The 17,290-nt window shown below is 38.7% G+C and overlaps 1 protein-coding gene across 1 annotated transcript in view; it reads right to left on the reverse strand.

Moving 5' to 3' along the window:
* Nucleotides 1–17,290, reverse strand: part of LOC128026859 (neurite extension and migration factor-like) — a 144,119-nt gene that overhangs the window by 85,247 nt on the left and 41,582 nt on the right. The window contains exons 2-3 of the mRNA XM_052614102.1: nucleotides 15,036–15,142; nucleotides 3,570–9,498 (exon numbers count right to left, since the gene is read on the reverse strand). Coding sequence (XP_052470062.1) covers nucleotides 5,676–9,293 — 3,618 coding nt within the window. The 5' untranslated portion in view covers nucleotides 9,294–9,498; nucleotides 15,036–15,142 and the 3' untranslated portion in view covers nucleotides 3,570–5,675. The remainder of the gene's footprint in view (nucleotides 1–3,569; nucleotides 9,499–15,035; nucleotides 15,143–17,290) is intronic.

Genomic DNA, 17,290 nt, shown 5'->3' on the forward strand with positions numbered 1-17,290 from the left:
TTCTCATCTGGTGGGTTGTGACACATCTTAACATTGGTTGCAGATCTGTGGGTCAGAAATCAGACAAAAAAAAAATACAAATCAGAAGATTCAAATAATATCATAATTTTGCATTTTAGAATAACAAAAAAGGGCTGCGTGTCCAATCAAACTAATGGCTCAAAGGAATGTGCAGGAAAGTTAGAGGCAGTATCTTTGTCAGTGCATGTGGATTTAAGATTTACTAGGAGAGCTTAAAGGGTTAATGAAGCACCTGTTAATGTGATTGACTGACTCCCACAGAGATGAATTCAGAGCGCTGAAGCTTTCCATAAATCTGACATTTTATTTTGACCACAAATTTAAAACGCAAATTGTTTGTTTGTCCATTTCTAATTCTTCTGACATCTGATTATTCTAGTTAACTCTTTACTTTATATTTTACTCGTTCATTAGGAATCTGTGTCTCGCATCTGTGTTTTACACGGACCTCAAGGTCACAAACTCTCGAGTCCGATCATTAGTCAGAGGATATGGCTACTGTTTAATAGGCCACCTCATGCTTGCCATTCTTTAAATAGTTGTTCTGTTTAGCCCCCTGCATTCACCTATGAAACGACATAGTTTGTTATCAGAGGATATGGCTTGCACTATGAAATATCCCACCCCACGCTTGCCTATACTTCAATTATATTTCTATCTAGCCCCCTATAGCTAATCTCATTATATAACAACTTGAATGAAGCTGAGACAAGAACCAGAGGTTGTGGCTAGCACTATAAAGTATGCCAAACCATGCTTATTAAAGTCAAATCAGAGATAATCAATAAATCAGATTCTCAAAAATAAATCTAAGAGTAAAAAAAGAAATGGAGTGTATGGACGCTACTGAAATATCTTTTAGTCTACTTCTTGTACGATGAGACCATTTGGCCTGAGACAATTCAGATGACACCAGACATGACTGTGAATATCACTTGTATTCATGTAGATCATTATATGCCTTTAAGTGCAAAGGAGGGAGGTTTATGAAAAGAAACAAATGTGAGGAAGTTGAGAAAAGAGTTGTGTCTGAGGTTCTTCAAGTCTTACAAAACTACTATATAACAACCAGTTTCAGTCACTAAGTCATTCGTTCTACTACAGTCATGATGACAGATGAGATTACAAAGTTGTCATATTTACCATTCAGGCATTAAATGCATGTGTGTGTGTGTGTGTGTGTGTGTGTTTGAAACCTACTTTACCATATTTTGGGGACAAATCTGTACCCAAAAGTGAGCTAAACCTGACAAAACCTCCCTTTGGGCATGTCCTCATTTGTAAAACTGGTTTAAAAATGAAGTAAACAAAGTTTTTTCTTTTTTTTAAAGTTAAAAATGCACAATGTTTTCTGTTAGGTGTAGGGCAAAATAATATAAGGTCTGTACAGTATAAAAACCATTACGTCTATGGGATGTCCCCATTTGGATAGCTGAGTAAACGTGTGTGTGTGTGGATATGTAGCACATAGAAAGACACATTAAAGTGTGGATATAAACAGTTAATAAATATACTTCCTTAATAGCACTAGTCATGTAGTAAAAGTCATCAGCTACTATCATCTTTGTGCACATTTAATTCAGGCATTAACTGTATAAACTGATAGAAGAAATGTGACGACATTCAAAAGGCAGCATTCAAAATCTTCTTTTAATTTGTATATGTACTCCATAAACATTATTACAAAACTTAGCGAGTTACCAATATTACATTTCACCATACAGGCATGTTCACAAATATTTAAAACCTTTGCAACAGATACAACATAAAATAATACAAGAATAATTTACATGAAAATCTATAAAACAGCGAATAGTTCACAATTTTTGTCTGCACTTTTTTGCCTATATGTGTTTTCAACAATACCACAACACTCTCACAACAAGATTCCTCTTAAAAAACTTGCAACACAATTTAGTGTTTTTTTTTTTTCTTAATATTTTGGTTTTTAAAACCAAAAGCTTGTCATTATACATCCTTTTCACTGCCCGCAGAGGCACAAAAAAGGTTACTCACACACACACACACACACACACACACACATACATACATACTAATACTTCACAGCACTTTCTAAGAAAAATATACACTTACAAAATATCGTACAAATTGGCACAGAGAAAAATATACAATATTTTTGTGATGTCGAGAGTTAATTAAGAATCCCTCTGGTAACAACTCTAGACAATATTTATAAAGCTCAATAATTTCTCCAACAAAAGGCAAAAGCAATTCCAGTTAATGACAAATAATTGTGTTGTGAATACATCAAACAGAACCATATGTTGTACATTCATAAAGAGAGGAGTAGGGTTTCATTTCTTATAATCCTTGTGTCATAGTTACTGGCTGAATACAGTTACCCTCTTAGCACCAGTAGGAGGAGGCAGCTTAACAGTGGCACGTTGTAAAAATCTTGAAGTACATTCAGTTGACAACAGGCAGAAATGAGAGAAGGCAGGCTAGACGAGCGAGCGGCCCATGTGCAGTTCCCTCATTGGGATCATCCTGCTGCTAAACATGGCCAGCAGGAGGCAGAAGGGGACGGACGGAGTGAAATCTTCCGAAGGTAAAAGCTATAGGTAAGGCATTACTTTACCTGAGATATCCTCCAAGAACAACTCTTTTAAATCAAAGGTAGCATCTATTCATCTATATGTGGTATATGCCAATGGATTCAGTGCTTTTGAAAGGACAAATTTGGTTTCAGGTTTTTCAAGCTACAATTAATTAAGATGACATTTGTGAGCGAAACCTAGGGGGCGCTAATTCACTAATGTGCCACTAATAAAATGTACTCAGGCTCATTGGAAATACTTTGCCTCTAGCTACATTTCTGCTGCAGCTTCCAGTTAAAATGAACACTAGAGGCAGTAAAACTGACAACTTGTATTATATTTACAGGGCCAGAGTTTTGATTAAGAAAGCTTAGTTTTTGCACAAATTCCTTGCACAATATTGTATTATGACTTAAAATGTATTTTAACAAGCTGCGAGATTTGAAAACGGACACTTTTTAATATTAGCACCTCGTATCCAGCTTCGTATGTTTGGGTTTTCTAACTCCGTAGATTTGCTTGGTAGCTCACGTGATATGGCATTGCACTTGTGAGGTCAACCGCTCCAATACGAATCCTATGAAACTACTATGAGTCAATGAATGGGTTTTTATATCACTTTTGCATTTGGGTAGGTTTAGAGTTGGGTTTAGTGTAGGGGGGTTTGTTATTTTCCAACAAAACAGAGCATTAACCTTACAGCAACACTTCCCGGACATTTTAAATCTGAACTGCCGTAATACGATAAAAACATATCACAGGCACATATTAATCGTGGATTTTAGCATAACTCACTGGATATTTCACTTTGAAACTGCTGCGAAACACACAATAAGGTTGCATTGCAGAAACTTCGCAATCCATTAGATGTACTTGCTACATCATTAGAAGAATGGCATCTACACTAATATTAGTCTCTTTCTCTCTTATTTCGAGGTCACCCTAGCCACCAGATCCAGTACGTATCCAGACCAGATGGTGGATCAGCACCTAGAAAGGACCTCTACATCCCTGAAAGACAGCGGAGACCAGGACAACTAGAGCCCAGATACAGATCCCCTGTAAAGACCTTGTCTCAGAGGAGCACCAGGACAAGACCACAGGAAACAGATGATTCTTCTGCACAATCTGACTTTGCTGCAGTCTGGAATTGAACTACTGGTTTCGTCTGGTCAGAGGAGAACTGGCCCCCAACTGAGCCTGGTTTCTCCCAAGGTTTTTTTCTCCATTCTGTCACCGATGGAGTATCGGTTCCTTGCCGCTGTCGCCTCTGGCTTGCTTAGTTGGGACACTTCATTACCAGCAATTTCATTGACTTTATTGCACAGATACTATTTAAACTGAACTGAGCTGGATGATGACATCATTGAATTCAATGATGAACTGCCTTTTTGCTTTATTGACACACTATTTTTCCTAATACTGTTCAGTTGCTTTGTTACAATCTATTGTTAAAAGCGCTACATAAATAAAGGTGACTTGACTTTCGCCACCAGCTTGTTTTTTCAATGAGCCTGGGTTGAATAAAACAAATTAAACAAAACACTATGTTCCCTGAAAAACTTTTGTTTCACAACAGAATGTTTTCAGATGTAATTGTCGGCAAGGAAAATGTGTAAAAGTGGGCTAAAGTAAAATGGACACTCTTTACAGTTTCTTAACCACCAAAAATACACCACTGAACAAATATACAAAATCTGAAACATTGTGGACACAGTTCCTGTTACAGCAGATTGTGAAATGATTGCTTGCTGACCAATACAAGAAATATGTCATCCTCAATTAACATGATCCGTGTCCACCTTTCTTCCGTCAATGTCTAGAAGAGTACACTTTGCTTTTATTTATGGTTTTAAGCAGAAGTAATACTGAGGTGCATTGAATTTGGTGAATAAGGTGACAAAATTCTGCGTGGAGTTGTTAAGGTAAAGTGGTTGTACCACTGTCAGCTGCAGGTGCTCTTCAAACGGTAGGGTCCCCAAAGAAAACAAAACTACTCACCCAAAACTTGTTAAGTCTTGAAAGAGGACAGCCAGCATTCATCAGGAAAGTAAATTAAACAGCCAGTATTCATACAGAGTATTAATGTGCACGGAGTTTACATTTGGCACATAGATAGAATTAATGTTTTGCTTTGAACAGTGCATTTCTGTACAGTGATACTAAATAATAATACTAATAATAATAATAATAATCTGTCAGTAGCAATATATTATTTCAGTCAATAATCAATATCATTATTATCATTATTATTATAATAAATGGAAGCATAAAAAAGGCGTTTTGGGATTTCCATGGCATTTGAAATGTCCCTCTAAGACAATTTCCAGTACAACTCCTGTAAAAAGCATAGTAGATAAGAGAAAATCATAAGTACATTCCAACAGTAAGAAATTCGAACAACATTAATCTGATATGTCTTCAATACAAAACTGTCCCATTGTGTGCTGTTCATGTTTAGGGATCTACCAAGGGTGTTGTTATCCTAAACAAAGGGCTGAGCATTTCACACTTTAAAAGTCAGGCAGTAAATGGATAAAAAGAGAAGAGGGCATCTGTTTCAGCACACATAATCAAAAGGGGGAGCTTATTTCACACAAAGACACTTTAAAATAGCTACATCTTTGAAGAGAGTAATATAATTACATAAGGGCAGCAAGATTCACCGATAAATTAACAAAAAGGGTCCAAAAAGAAAATTTGCACTTATCCAAGTTTTTCATTTTCTTCAGACAAAAACTATTCAGCAACTGCAAGGAAAAGAAAAACAGCAAAAACAAGAATGCAGAATAAAAATGCAGCCATGGTCATTTAAAATCTCAATCAAGCCTTACACAATCAATCAATAGGTAGTTTGCGAGTACAAGAAGTTTCTCATGCAAGATCAATATCCTCTTCGGGAGCAAAAACAAGGAGGGGATACTAAAGGATGACGTAATTCCATGCATCTCTGGTCTAGAGTCCGTGTAGGTATGTCAAGAAATGAGGAGGAAGTGGGAAAGTGAGGAACGTGCATCAGCAGCTAGATATAAAATATTACCTCAGTTTCTCAAAAGAAGCCATTAATGATATATCTTTATCTAGGTCTTGTTCAGGTCATGTTTCCTTTAGATTTTCAATCCGAGGGAATTTTGCACTGGCTTTGTGACGGTACATCTTTTTGTGCGCAGGCCCATTTATACCAGGAACACCAAGATTAGGCTTTTCCAACATGTTACAACCCAAAGCCAACTGAGGGAATAAAGGTAAGGAGGCATTGAACTTTGCCTGTTTTTTGCCACCTTTCGTCCCAACTTTTCTGCCTTTTGTGCCCCCAGTTGCCAAACTGCCTTTCTTCTTGGGGTCAGGTGAAGTTCCTGCTAGGATTTTGAGAGTCTTTAACTTGAGGCTGTTTGCCTCTGAGGGCAGGCAGATATTTGCTGCAGGGCCCCATAATGGCTCAACAGAGGCCATCATGAATCTCTGTACTTCAGCCATCCCTGAAACAATATTTGACAAGATGTTGGATGGCTCTTCAAACTCTCGCTGGTCATCGTGGACTTGACATGTGCTCTCTGAACAACCCATTCCTGTCCATTCCTCAGAGCCGCTGTCCTTCAGCAGATGAGCAATGCCCTCAGTCTGGCCTCTGCCACCCTTCTCATCCAGTAATGCCTTTAACTTTTTAGATGCTCGCGAAGTCTGCCGTGGAACTTTCCCCTTCTCTGTTTTTGGAGCTCTTGGGGCTTTGCTTTTTTTGGTACCTTGTCCTGTAGTTTGTTTGTTGCTATTTTTCCTCTTTCCCTTGGTCCCCTTGATTTCACTAATCAAATCATCATCAAAAGCTAGATTCTCCTCTTTCGTCCCCAGGCTTAAGTTGTCTTCACCATTAAAAATGTGCAATTGATAATCGTGACCATCTACTGTATATCTATCCAGATCTTGCTGCTCGATCATTTTGCAGTTCCAATCCATGTCTTTGGTGCATGGCATCTTGGCTCCATCCTGGAAATCAGCAGGCTTCCCAACTATCTTCATCTCATGGCCCACAACTTGAGGGGATAAATTAGGCGTCTCTGGGGGAGAGAGCTCTGACAATGATGTGTGTCTGAATTTATCTGGAGTGAAGTTGGAGATATCCAGCAAGTCCGTGGACTCCCTTAGTGGGGTGACTGCATCAATACTTTGCTGAATCACCAGTTTGGGACTGCAGAGGGATAGAAAGTTCCCGTTCACATCATCCTCGCCATCTTTCTCGCAGGACTTAAGCCTCAGAGAGCTGTAATTGTTATTACTAGCTGACAGTGAGCCAACTGAGTCGAAACTGATGAGCTGGCCATTGTTGGTGTGCAGTGTGGCTCTTTGAAACTGTGGCTGCCCCTGAAGAGCCTGAAACTCAGCGTCAGAAGGCAACGGCTGCTCAGTCATGTAACTCTTTTCATAAAGCATTCTGTTGCTCTCCAGACTCAGCTGGCTGTAGCCTGACATGGTCAGACTCTCAGACAATGGCATAGCCAACTCTCCAGTGAAGCTGTTGGGTTGGATGGCAGATTCAGCAATATCTGCAGCGGCGAACTGCTGGTTTGGACTAAGCTGGGGATGCCACATCTGGGTAAGAGTCAGACAATTCTGGGGTGACTGCTGGAGCTCTGATTCTGATGGTGGGGAAAGGACACAACTTTGCGCTAGCTGAATTGAGGTGAATTGCTGCTTTTCCAAAGAGAGGTCCAGAGAGTGTTGGGTCTGCTGGGAGAAAAACGGGATACCAGTGCTACCTGAAGAATCAGAGGCATCTAGCAATGTTTGCAGATAGCCCCCCGGGATAACTGCCACATTCTCAGACGGTGCCTCTTTGTTAGGGGAGCAGGTGGTAGACACAAAAGCAAATTTTTCAGTGGCATTAGCCGCTTGACTCTCACACAAATGGGGACTGTGTGCAGCTGGGCTGACGTTTGTATCTTCAGCACCTCCTACTGCGTCCATATTTTTCTGCAGCGAGCAAACTTCTGTCAGGTCTGTCACGCTCTTGCTATTCTCCACAAGGTCTCTCATTTTCTTGCTCCTAAGTCTGGCTTCACTTCTGAATTTCTGTATTCTGAATATTTTATTCCCTATTCTCCTTTCCTCTCTCTCTTGTGATCTGCTCTTCCGGGCTGCAGTGTCTATGATGTCATCTGGGTCTAATGTGCTTGCACAGCTGGTGGCTATTGTTAATGGCATTCCCATGGAGGCAGCTTCATCTGTAGAAGCAGTCTCCTGCCTGGGATCAGAGGCAAAGGGGCCCTGCGTGTTGGGTGATTGCTCCACAGTTTGAATCCGCTGAATTCTGATCCTGTGTGCTAGCTTGTGTTTCCTTTTGGAGGGACTGGAACTAAAGGCATGCTGGTGAGAACTGTGTTTATCTCCTGCTGCCAGCTTAAGCTGTTCCTCTCTTTCTCTCTGTTTCTCCTGCCAGAAATCTTTTAGAGGTGCAAGCTTCTCATATTTGTTGATTGTATCCTCATTTAAGCTTACGGTCGTGTTGGCTGAATTGATTCTGCCCAGCTTCACAGCCATGCATTTCTCTCCTTTGAACCTGTTGACGATAACGTATTTGATTATAACAGGTGGATCCTTGCGAGAGTATTTTCGTCTCTTTTTAGGGCACCAGTCAAGATCCTCTTCATGCTTTGGACCAATCAGTGGTTTCTCTTGCTTTTCAATGTTTCTTTCTCCTTCGGTGGACTCAACATAATACAAGTAGTCATCACTAAACCTAACTTTTCTCTTAGACCGCAATCCGTAGTTCAGATGGTTGGAGCAGCTTGCGTTTTTTCGTGAGAGCAAGTTTTTAGGCCTGTTGTCTTGTAAGGTGTCAAACGAGGAAACGGTGGAGGAGCTGTCATCACTATAGTCCCCTGAGTCATCAGCTGAGTTGCTGGAATCAATGAAGTAGTTCATTTTGGGGCTGTAATCAGGTGTCTGCTCTATGGAGCAGTCATTTGCATCCTCTTTAATGTCATTTTGAAATCCAAGCTCCTCTGATTTAGGTGGTAGCTCATCCATAACTCGTTTTACCACACACCCCTCTTTCTTTGTGCAATTTACCAAGACACTCGGGAAAAAGCTGAACTGGGTTTCTTCTTGCAGAACATTGGTTTTGTCCCTCATGTTGTCCTGGAAGGACTCGTAGCGGATCTTCAGCGAGCACACGTCGCTGCTCAGAGTGGAGTCATCATCGTCATCAAACATGTAATTGTCCACGTCCTCCTCAGAGAAGAGATTTACGGAGAGCTCGTTCTTGGAGCAGAGATCCAGCAGTTCCATCTTACTCTCGTTAATGAAGGACTCGAAGTAGCCCCAGTCCTGATTTGAATTCGTTAGCAAACCATCCTCTCCATTGCACTTGTCTAACAGCAGGCCATCATACAGGTTTTTGGAGGCCACATCATCCAAGTCTGTTTTCGCCATGTCCTTCTTCTCCACTAGCTGAGTTTTAGGGACAGGAAAGCTCAAAAGCTGATCCGAGAGGAGCTGGTCTCCATAACTTCCCGTCTCACTCATGCTCATGCATTGCATATTAATATCAGAGACAGGGCAAGGGCTGTAGTCTCGGTTCATGTCAGCCATTTTGAGGTTGATACTGGCCTCTATATTTGACATATCCTTGGTCTCAATGAAGCAGCTGGGACAGGTGCGACTCTGCTGAACCAAACAGTCCTGCGTGAGCCCAGGAACGCTCGTGGGTTCAATCATGGTGAAATGACGCTGACTGCGTTCTTCTTGGAAATGCCTTGTGGGCTCAAGCCCTTGGCAGCATGGGGTGTGAGAGATATCGTGTGGTTTGAGGACTCATCAGTTGGGTGGTCATCTGAAGGAGCTCATGTTGACAGTGGTCGTGGTGAGTGGTGCTTCTTTAAGGCCAATTTAGCAATAGAATTATGGCAGAATGAGTCGCCTCCTAAAAAAAAAAAACAAGCACAATATTAATAATTTATAATATTATTAAATACCACAATAACCCATTGCATATACAATAATAATAAAGACCACTGTAATGCATTTACATTTGTTGTGATGCAACATAATTGAAACAGATGTAAAGAAGTACCATCCGAATTTGATTGGATCATGGCTGTTGATATAATTGTAAAATATTAGTTTTACTGCAGATGAGGCTTTAGGAGAAAGTCATTACATTTAGATGAAAGATTATATAAATTTTTTTTGTAAAAAAACATTCACAGATGAATCACGCAATTAATGAAGAAGGTATATAGGATTCGCTTTTTTACTTTTTTTAAATCAACTGATATTAATTTAACGTATTAGAGATATGAGGCTAGTTTTCTAGATTTTGTGCTCACTTGAGAAAGCTTATTTATTCAGCTTTTAGATGATATATAAATCTCAATTTTGAATGCCTGGTTTTGTGGTCACATTTAAAGGTAGTCCAATGAAATATTATTTTTGACTCCAGCACATTCACATACTCCTTAAATCTTGAGTATTTCCTTATCTAAATCCAGACAGCAAATTGAAGCATGTAAACAGATCTATTATATTATTTCAAGAAATGTTTTATAATCTACTATATGGTGATAACTTTGTAGCGGTTGACCTGAACACTGCAATTATTTCCTAACACATTTTATTAGGTTTTTTTCTGCACAGTTGTGACATCTGAACGTGCACCGCTTAGAGAAAGTGCTAATGGTGATTATGTGTTGGTCCAGAATCCTCAGCTGTTCAACAGATCTGCTCTAAGCTCTCGTACAAGTGCATTATGGGGAGCTGTTGTAAGCTCACATAACTGCTTCTGACACCGGACGGGAAACCAATTTTCTCTTTGCTATGAATTATCAGGGAGTTCAACAATCAGCCAGCACGTATGAAGAATAAATGTGGAATCTCTGAGGATTTGCTGTGAAATCTTGTTATCCTCTTCTAGGATAATGTTTCAGATCAGCTGACAGCTGACCAGATCACATAAACCCACAAACCCACATGGGGAAGTACAGGACAGCATATGGTCTTTTGGCAGGTGTCAGCACACCTAACCTCTGCCAGACTTAATGAACATCGTCTGCTATTCTGCAGCATTAGGACTAGGGTTTACTTGCACTAGAGAAGAGGGGAAAATATGCCCAAATGGGATTCCTGTTTACTGAAGCTTCAGCTCTTGGGTGCTAGATTATCCACACATGTGGCCTTGGGCTACTGTAAGAGGAACACAGATGGTGACATTGGAACATGAATATGACTATAAGCTAGTTTTGCTTTTCAAATATGAAAGCCACAGATCTTGGACATCTTCTGAGGAAGAAAGAAGCTAACTGTCTGTGGAGATGTCAATGTCTCTGACTGTCAGGGTCCACAATGACAGATTTGATGATGACAAGACTTTAATGTGTGCTGTGATACACTCTGTCTGCTGCTACACACAAAAACAGACAGAACCTTCTCTCATTCTCTGCTTTACACAATATTCAGAGTCCGGAAGCACAGGTTCTTATCAGCCTGCTGGGACAAAAACATATTTACTGTCTGCTACAAATGAGCACTTCTGAGGAAGAACTAGCTGCTGGATTTGACAAAGATATTCAAGAGTTTTGTTTGCACATGGTATCCTCAAGGCCAGCGGTATATATATATGTGGTATATTTCAGTTATGACTGTGAACTAATCAATACTTATTACTTCTGAATGGAACGATGGTCTTATTATTTGAACATCCTCGAGAGCAAACTCATTATATGTTACGGTAATTGCTCTAGAGCGCCACAGACCACCACTGTTATAGCTCTACTACCCCTGCTAGACATCTGCTACAAGACGGTCAGCATCATCACGAACCGTTCCTGCCGTCATCCTTGGAATCATAATCTATTGATTCCACTGATCTGACAGATCCAAGACTACCAGACTCCCCACAGCCTACCCCATACAATGACATCTCATCACGTGAAAATGACTTCTCCTCCAATCCAAGATCCCACTGTTCTCGAAACAAAGTCTTCACACATACGAAACATGATCTCCTGCACTACAAAGACATGACAATAAAGAACTTGTCTTGGCTTGCATGTGTGACTGGTAGAAACAAAAGGTGTCTGCTTTTATAGTTTCTTAAATCACAGAAATAAGAAGCTTTCAAAAATTGAATGTAAATTAACAAAAGCACAATATGATTTTTTTTTCTCATCCTCAAACAAAAGATAACATCACATATCAACAGCACACAGTCTATGTGATTTTTGCCAAAATGACAGTGTAGCCAATATAGGGCTGCATGATTTGGGGGAAAAATCTAATTGTGGTTTTGTTTTTTTGTTTTATTTTTTTTCTGAAAAAATAAATAAATAAATGCAATTGCAGGGAGAGAAAAAAAAAATCCACACTTGTGGACATTTCTGATATTATATCAGTATGTCTCTACGATTTTAATAAAAATACTATTAGAATTATGTATTATTTAATTTTTATTATTATTATTATTATTATTATTACTAAAAAAAACTAAACTTGAAACAAAAGGCATTAATGATTTTGTGTTTTTTGGCCAAACCATTCAGAAGTTATAAGCCAAAATATGCATTTTTCATATCTCCTGACCACTAGGTGGCGCTGTGTCGAAACACTGCAGGTAGTCTCAGGTCATGGTTCTTATAACAAACACCAAGTTTGGTCTCAATATGCCAAACCGTTGCTGAGATATAGCCTCACGTGTATTTTTGCGTGCTTTTCGTCATGTTTTTATCACGTGTCATTCGAGAATGGTTGGACGAATCAACTTGAATTCCATAACTTTTAGCCAGCATGGTCTGAAGACGATCTGAGCCAATTTTCGTGAAAATCGGACAAACCGTCTAGGACGAGTTCGAAAAAGTAGGTTTTTCGAACAATCGAAAATAGCGAAAAAACTAAACCTTACGATTTCAGAGGATGGATTCAGAGGAAAAAGAATTTCCATTTTCTGGCTTACGGTTCAAAAGTTATTAGCATACAAACATTGAAAGTTTGGACAAGTGGTGGCGCTAGAGAGTAGGAGTTAGAGACTTCATATTTGCTATAGTTAATGTTGGGACTGTCCTCTATCAGTGTGCCAAATTATACAACTTTCCCGCAATCGGTTCTATGGGCTGCCATAGACTTACGGCGGAAGAAGAAGAATAATAACGCCAACGATTACAATAGGTGCCTACGCACCTTCGGTGCTTGGCCCCTAATAATGATTTATAATATAACTCAAATATGAAATAGTATTTATAATTCTAAAAATGAATCTTAATTTCCAATATCAAACACTAAACTATCAAAATAAAAGTTTGATGGTTAAACTTTTGAACACAAAGAAATTAACTGCAGAGCCACTGAATATTCTCTTTAATTGAGAAGCGCTTCTTGTTATTAGTTTGTGAAAATAGCTGGTGCCGAGAGAAGCACAGACGCATCACGTGTAAATGAACATAGTGCCTTGCTTCACTCTCAAACGCACTGTGCATATATTCATTTTAATTGCAGCCTTTTCAATTTGAAATCCACACTAAGCCAAATTGCTTAAAGGTGCTGTGTGTAGGATTTGACACCGAGTGGTTGAACTAGATATTGCAGTCCAAATTCAAAATATTGGAGAGGGTTTTTTCTTCACCCGGCCCCTCCTCCTCAGACTTGACACACACACAGGTTGCCAGATTGACACTTGAGGATGAATTAAATGAAATACACTGTGTTTTCCACCAACTGGCAAAGCAAGGTGCCGAAACACAATTGGGTAAACTGCTAGTGGGAGGGTTTCACAAACCAAGACATCGACAGACAATTCGGCCCTGAGCACACATTTTCAAAGAAGAATAACTGACTGTAGCATTGTTTTTCAGATACATAAGTATATTAACTAAGCATTTTTCTTAAATATCTGGAAACATATTATGGTATTTTATGCTTTAGTGGAGTCAAAATCTTACACACAGCACCTTTCATATTTCAATGAATTGTGTAGTCCTGCATCTGACTAGAAAACTTATTTTGTCCTTTTCCACTCTCTCATCTCAATGAGGCACTTAAATACCTGAGGTGTGGAAAACAGCATAATAGGAGATCCATCAGCTTACAGTCATAAGTCCAGTAGTCTCTTTTATTTGTGAATAGAGGCAAAGGATCAGTTTATCTGCACTGGATGCTGGTAATGAGAGTAGTGTTGTTAAAGACTGGTCCTTTGGTACCAAGTCGGCACTAAAAAAAAATGAAAATGTTATGATACCAGATTTTTCTTAAGTACCGGTGGTACCAAGTACCCGGTCAACCTGGATTTTCACTGGTATTGGTACCGAATACTGAAATTTTGGTACCGTTGACAACACTAAATGAGAGCAAAAGAAACATTGGATGATTTATTGGCCCTCTATCGAAACCGAGAGCTGAAGGAGGCTGTTTTTCAGTCCCTGAGAGTGGGCCTTCTTTCAGTACTGATCTGTGTGATTGCCCCAGTTCCCTGAGCTGGAACTGAGAGGAGTGTGGGTATGATAAACTAAAGCTTGCAGTGCCGCTGACAGGCCTGAGTCACAGAACAGAAGCTTTCAGGGATTCTGCAGGATTTATGAGGTTAAACTTAAGACCAAGTAAAAAATGTAATTAATGAATGAACTGAAGGGAACACTATACATCAATAAAGTCTTTTTAAAGAAAACACATCTTCCCACAATCTGCATTACATTTATTTCATTTATAAATAATAATAATAATAATAATAATAATAATATATATATATATATATATATATATATATATATATATATATATGTGTATATATATATATATATATATATATATAGCTTAATGCTTGAATATCTGCACCAAATCACTGAAATGTAGGATGTAAATTAGAATATTTACCTTAATTTACTTCTTAAAGGCCTTTAACCCTTATTTAACCCAATTTTTTATGTTTATGTTTTCTTACAGTGTGCTCAAATGAAAGTATATTACAGCCAGTCTGCAAGCAAACCATGTAAGGTGATATTCTTTTAAAGAAAAAAAAAGAGAAATAATTACAGCAAATGAGCATTTTTGGGTGAATTTGAAAAAGTATTTGGTTGGAACACTGAGCAACAATTAAACCTCACTTTTTATGTCTGCAATTATATATATATATATATATATATATATATATATATATATATATATATATATATATATATATATATATATATATATATATATATATATATACATATTTTTTTTTTTTTGACAGAAATTGTGATCAAACAGTCTAAACACGTTTCTGAATCATTATTATTACTATTATTCTTTTCTTCTCCACACTGGTCTATTATTGTTGTATTAGCTTCTTCAGATAACCCCAGTGGCAAGAAGAAAAACAAACTGTGCTTGGTCTCTTTACTTTTGCTGCTATAAGAACATAACCAAAAGTGACATGACAATATAAAGAAGAAAATAAGCTATTTTACAGTGAAATACCACGGTTGCTTTTCTTACCCGTCTGGTCCAGTTCATTGGTCTCTGTTGAGCTGATCCTGGTCTGTTTGGTGTCCATCAATGAGAGTATGTCCTGCTCGAGTGGGGCTTCGTTATATCACTCCAGCCTACACAGACAAACACAATGATGTTTGACGTCAAGTTTATATATTAGTCAGTAATGTTAAATGATAAGCTTACAAGGATTCACTAATAAGATGAAACAAGGACTAATGATTTCTCTCTATTAAACTAATTGTAACCAAGACATTTACAACAGTCTGAACCCGAAAGCCACAAGACAAGATGTAAATAAAGAAACAGAGCTTCCATCACCACAGCAACTGCATGCAACAATTTACTATTCTAGGCTCAATTTAACACCCATAGGACAGTTGTTAACCCCTGGAAGCTTTGTATATATATCTAGCACTCAACATATTTGTTTATGATAATTACTTCAAGCCGTCACGATTTATTCACTGCAGGCAAAAAGAACTGGGTGAAAAGACTTCTGAGACTGAAACAACTCGCATGAACAAAGATAACAATACAATGGAGTAACAATATTGTACGGCGCAGAATGACCGTGTAAGTTCTGACATGCTGCTATAAGAAGCCTAAAAACTTTTTATACATGTTTTGAGTTTGTTCTATTGTATTTAAATGTTAAAAGTAAACAAATGTTTAAAAACAGATTAAAGTGCAAAATAATTCAAGAACAATAGGTCTCACTTAAGGTCTCATTAGTAAATATTAACATTAACCACGAGAAATAGCTATTTGTTAATGAAGTTATGTTAACATTAGTTTAAAAATATAACTGAATTTCTTCCTTGCTGAAAAAACCAGCATATGTTTGGTTAGGTATGTTTTGACTCAGGGTTGCTGGTTTATGCTGGTCCTTTTGCTGGTCGCTGGTCCTTTTGCTGGTTTATGCTGGTCCTCTTGCTGGTTTATGCTGGTCCTTTTGCTGGTTTATGCTGGTCCTTTTGCTGGTTTATGCTGGTCCTTTTGCTGGTTTATGCTGGTCCTTTTGCTGGTTTACGCTTGTCCTTTGCAGGTGTAAGGGAAACAGGTCAATTTAGCTCAAAGGGAATCATTTAAGATTTTAAAGGGAATTTGAACAGAATCACTGTTTCACGGCTGTTCACGGAGACGCGCCTGCGGTTCAGTGAACGAGCCGTTTAACATCAAATCTGCGCTGGATACTAATATCCAAACTATAGTGAAACACTATCAATTAGCACAGTAACAAGATCGACAGTTTAAGACATTAACTTGTAAGCACAAAACACAAGATACTTCTCTTTTCAATATGAATAAGGCTTTATTAGATAAATCTAAGACATATAAACTAATCTAACACATAAACGCACGCACACACACATTCACACAAGTTGCAGGAAGGTCGAAAGTTAGGGAAAGATGAGTTTAAGAGAATGGAAATATGGAATCCCAAGTTAACAGCAATACGTTAAATTGCATAAACATGAACAACCATCAATCACGTAATTAGCGCTCGCATTGAGTTCCTCAATGAGGTTAAAATTATATTAGATACACCAGTAAAGGTCACAGTCTGGAGGTAAAGTTACTTGCATCTCCTGTGAAGAAGGAGCCTCGGTGAAAGGGCTATCCCGAGGTCGTTGATTGGCTGGAAGTTCAGTCTCTGAAGTGACGTCTTGGGAAGCCCGTGGTTGTTGGGCGTTGGCTGAAAGTGCAGAGTCGTGTTCGCTGGTTGAAGTTGAATGGACGTTACAAAACTTAACTCAGAACACGAAACTCTCAAACGGAAAAGAAAAGAAATAAAGTTTGACGAGACTAGGTTGTGTTCCTTCTCATAGTAGCATAGAAGCAGTAGGCAGGCACGCTGGAACCGCGCTCAAAGAACAATGACGACTAACCGCATGGCTAGATGCTTATAGCTAAAGCTAGATAGCAAAGCTACAAGCTAAAGCTACAAGCTAAAAGCTGGCATGACTGATAGCACGAGCAAGGCTGGAGCTAAAAGCCGACATGGCTAATAGCAGCAGCTAGACTAGAACTAAAAGCAGACTAAAAGCAAAATTTCATGGGATCCAAAGTATTTAAAACTTCCTTTTTGGCCACCCCTCAAATGTTGCCTTGACCAATCAGATATGTTCTTGGGGTGGGTATCATAAATCATTTGTTTATCTTACCAAGCATGTGGTTCTTGCCTCACAGGGTCTAATGTTGGACATGATTCCTATAACATGATTATGATATATTTTACAAATAAATGATTGTCAGGA

This window comes from Carassius gibelio, chromosome A14 (genome assembly GCF_023724105.1).
Source record: "Carassius gibelio isolate Cgi1373 ecotype wild population from Czech Republic chromosome A14, carGib1.2-hapl.c, whole genome shotgun sequence".
In the NCBI taxonomy this organism is placed as follows: Eukaryota; Metazoa; Chordata; class Actinopteri; order Cypriniformes; family Cyprinidae; genus Carassius; species Carassius gibelio.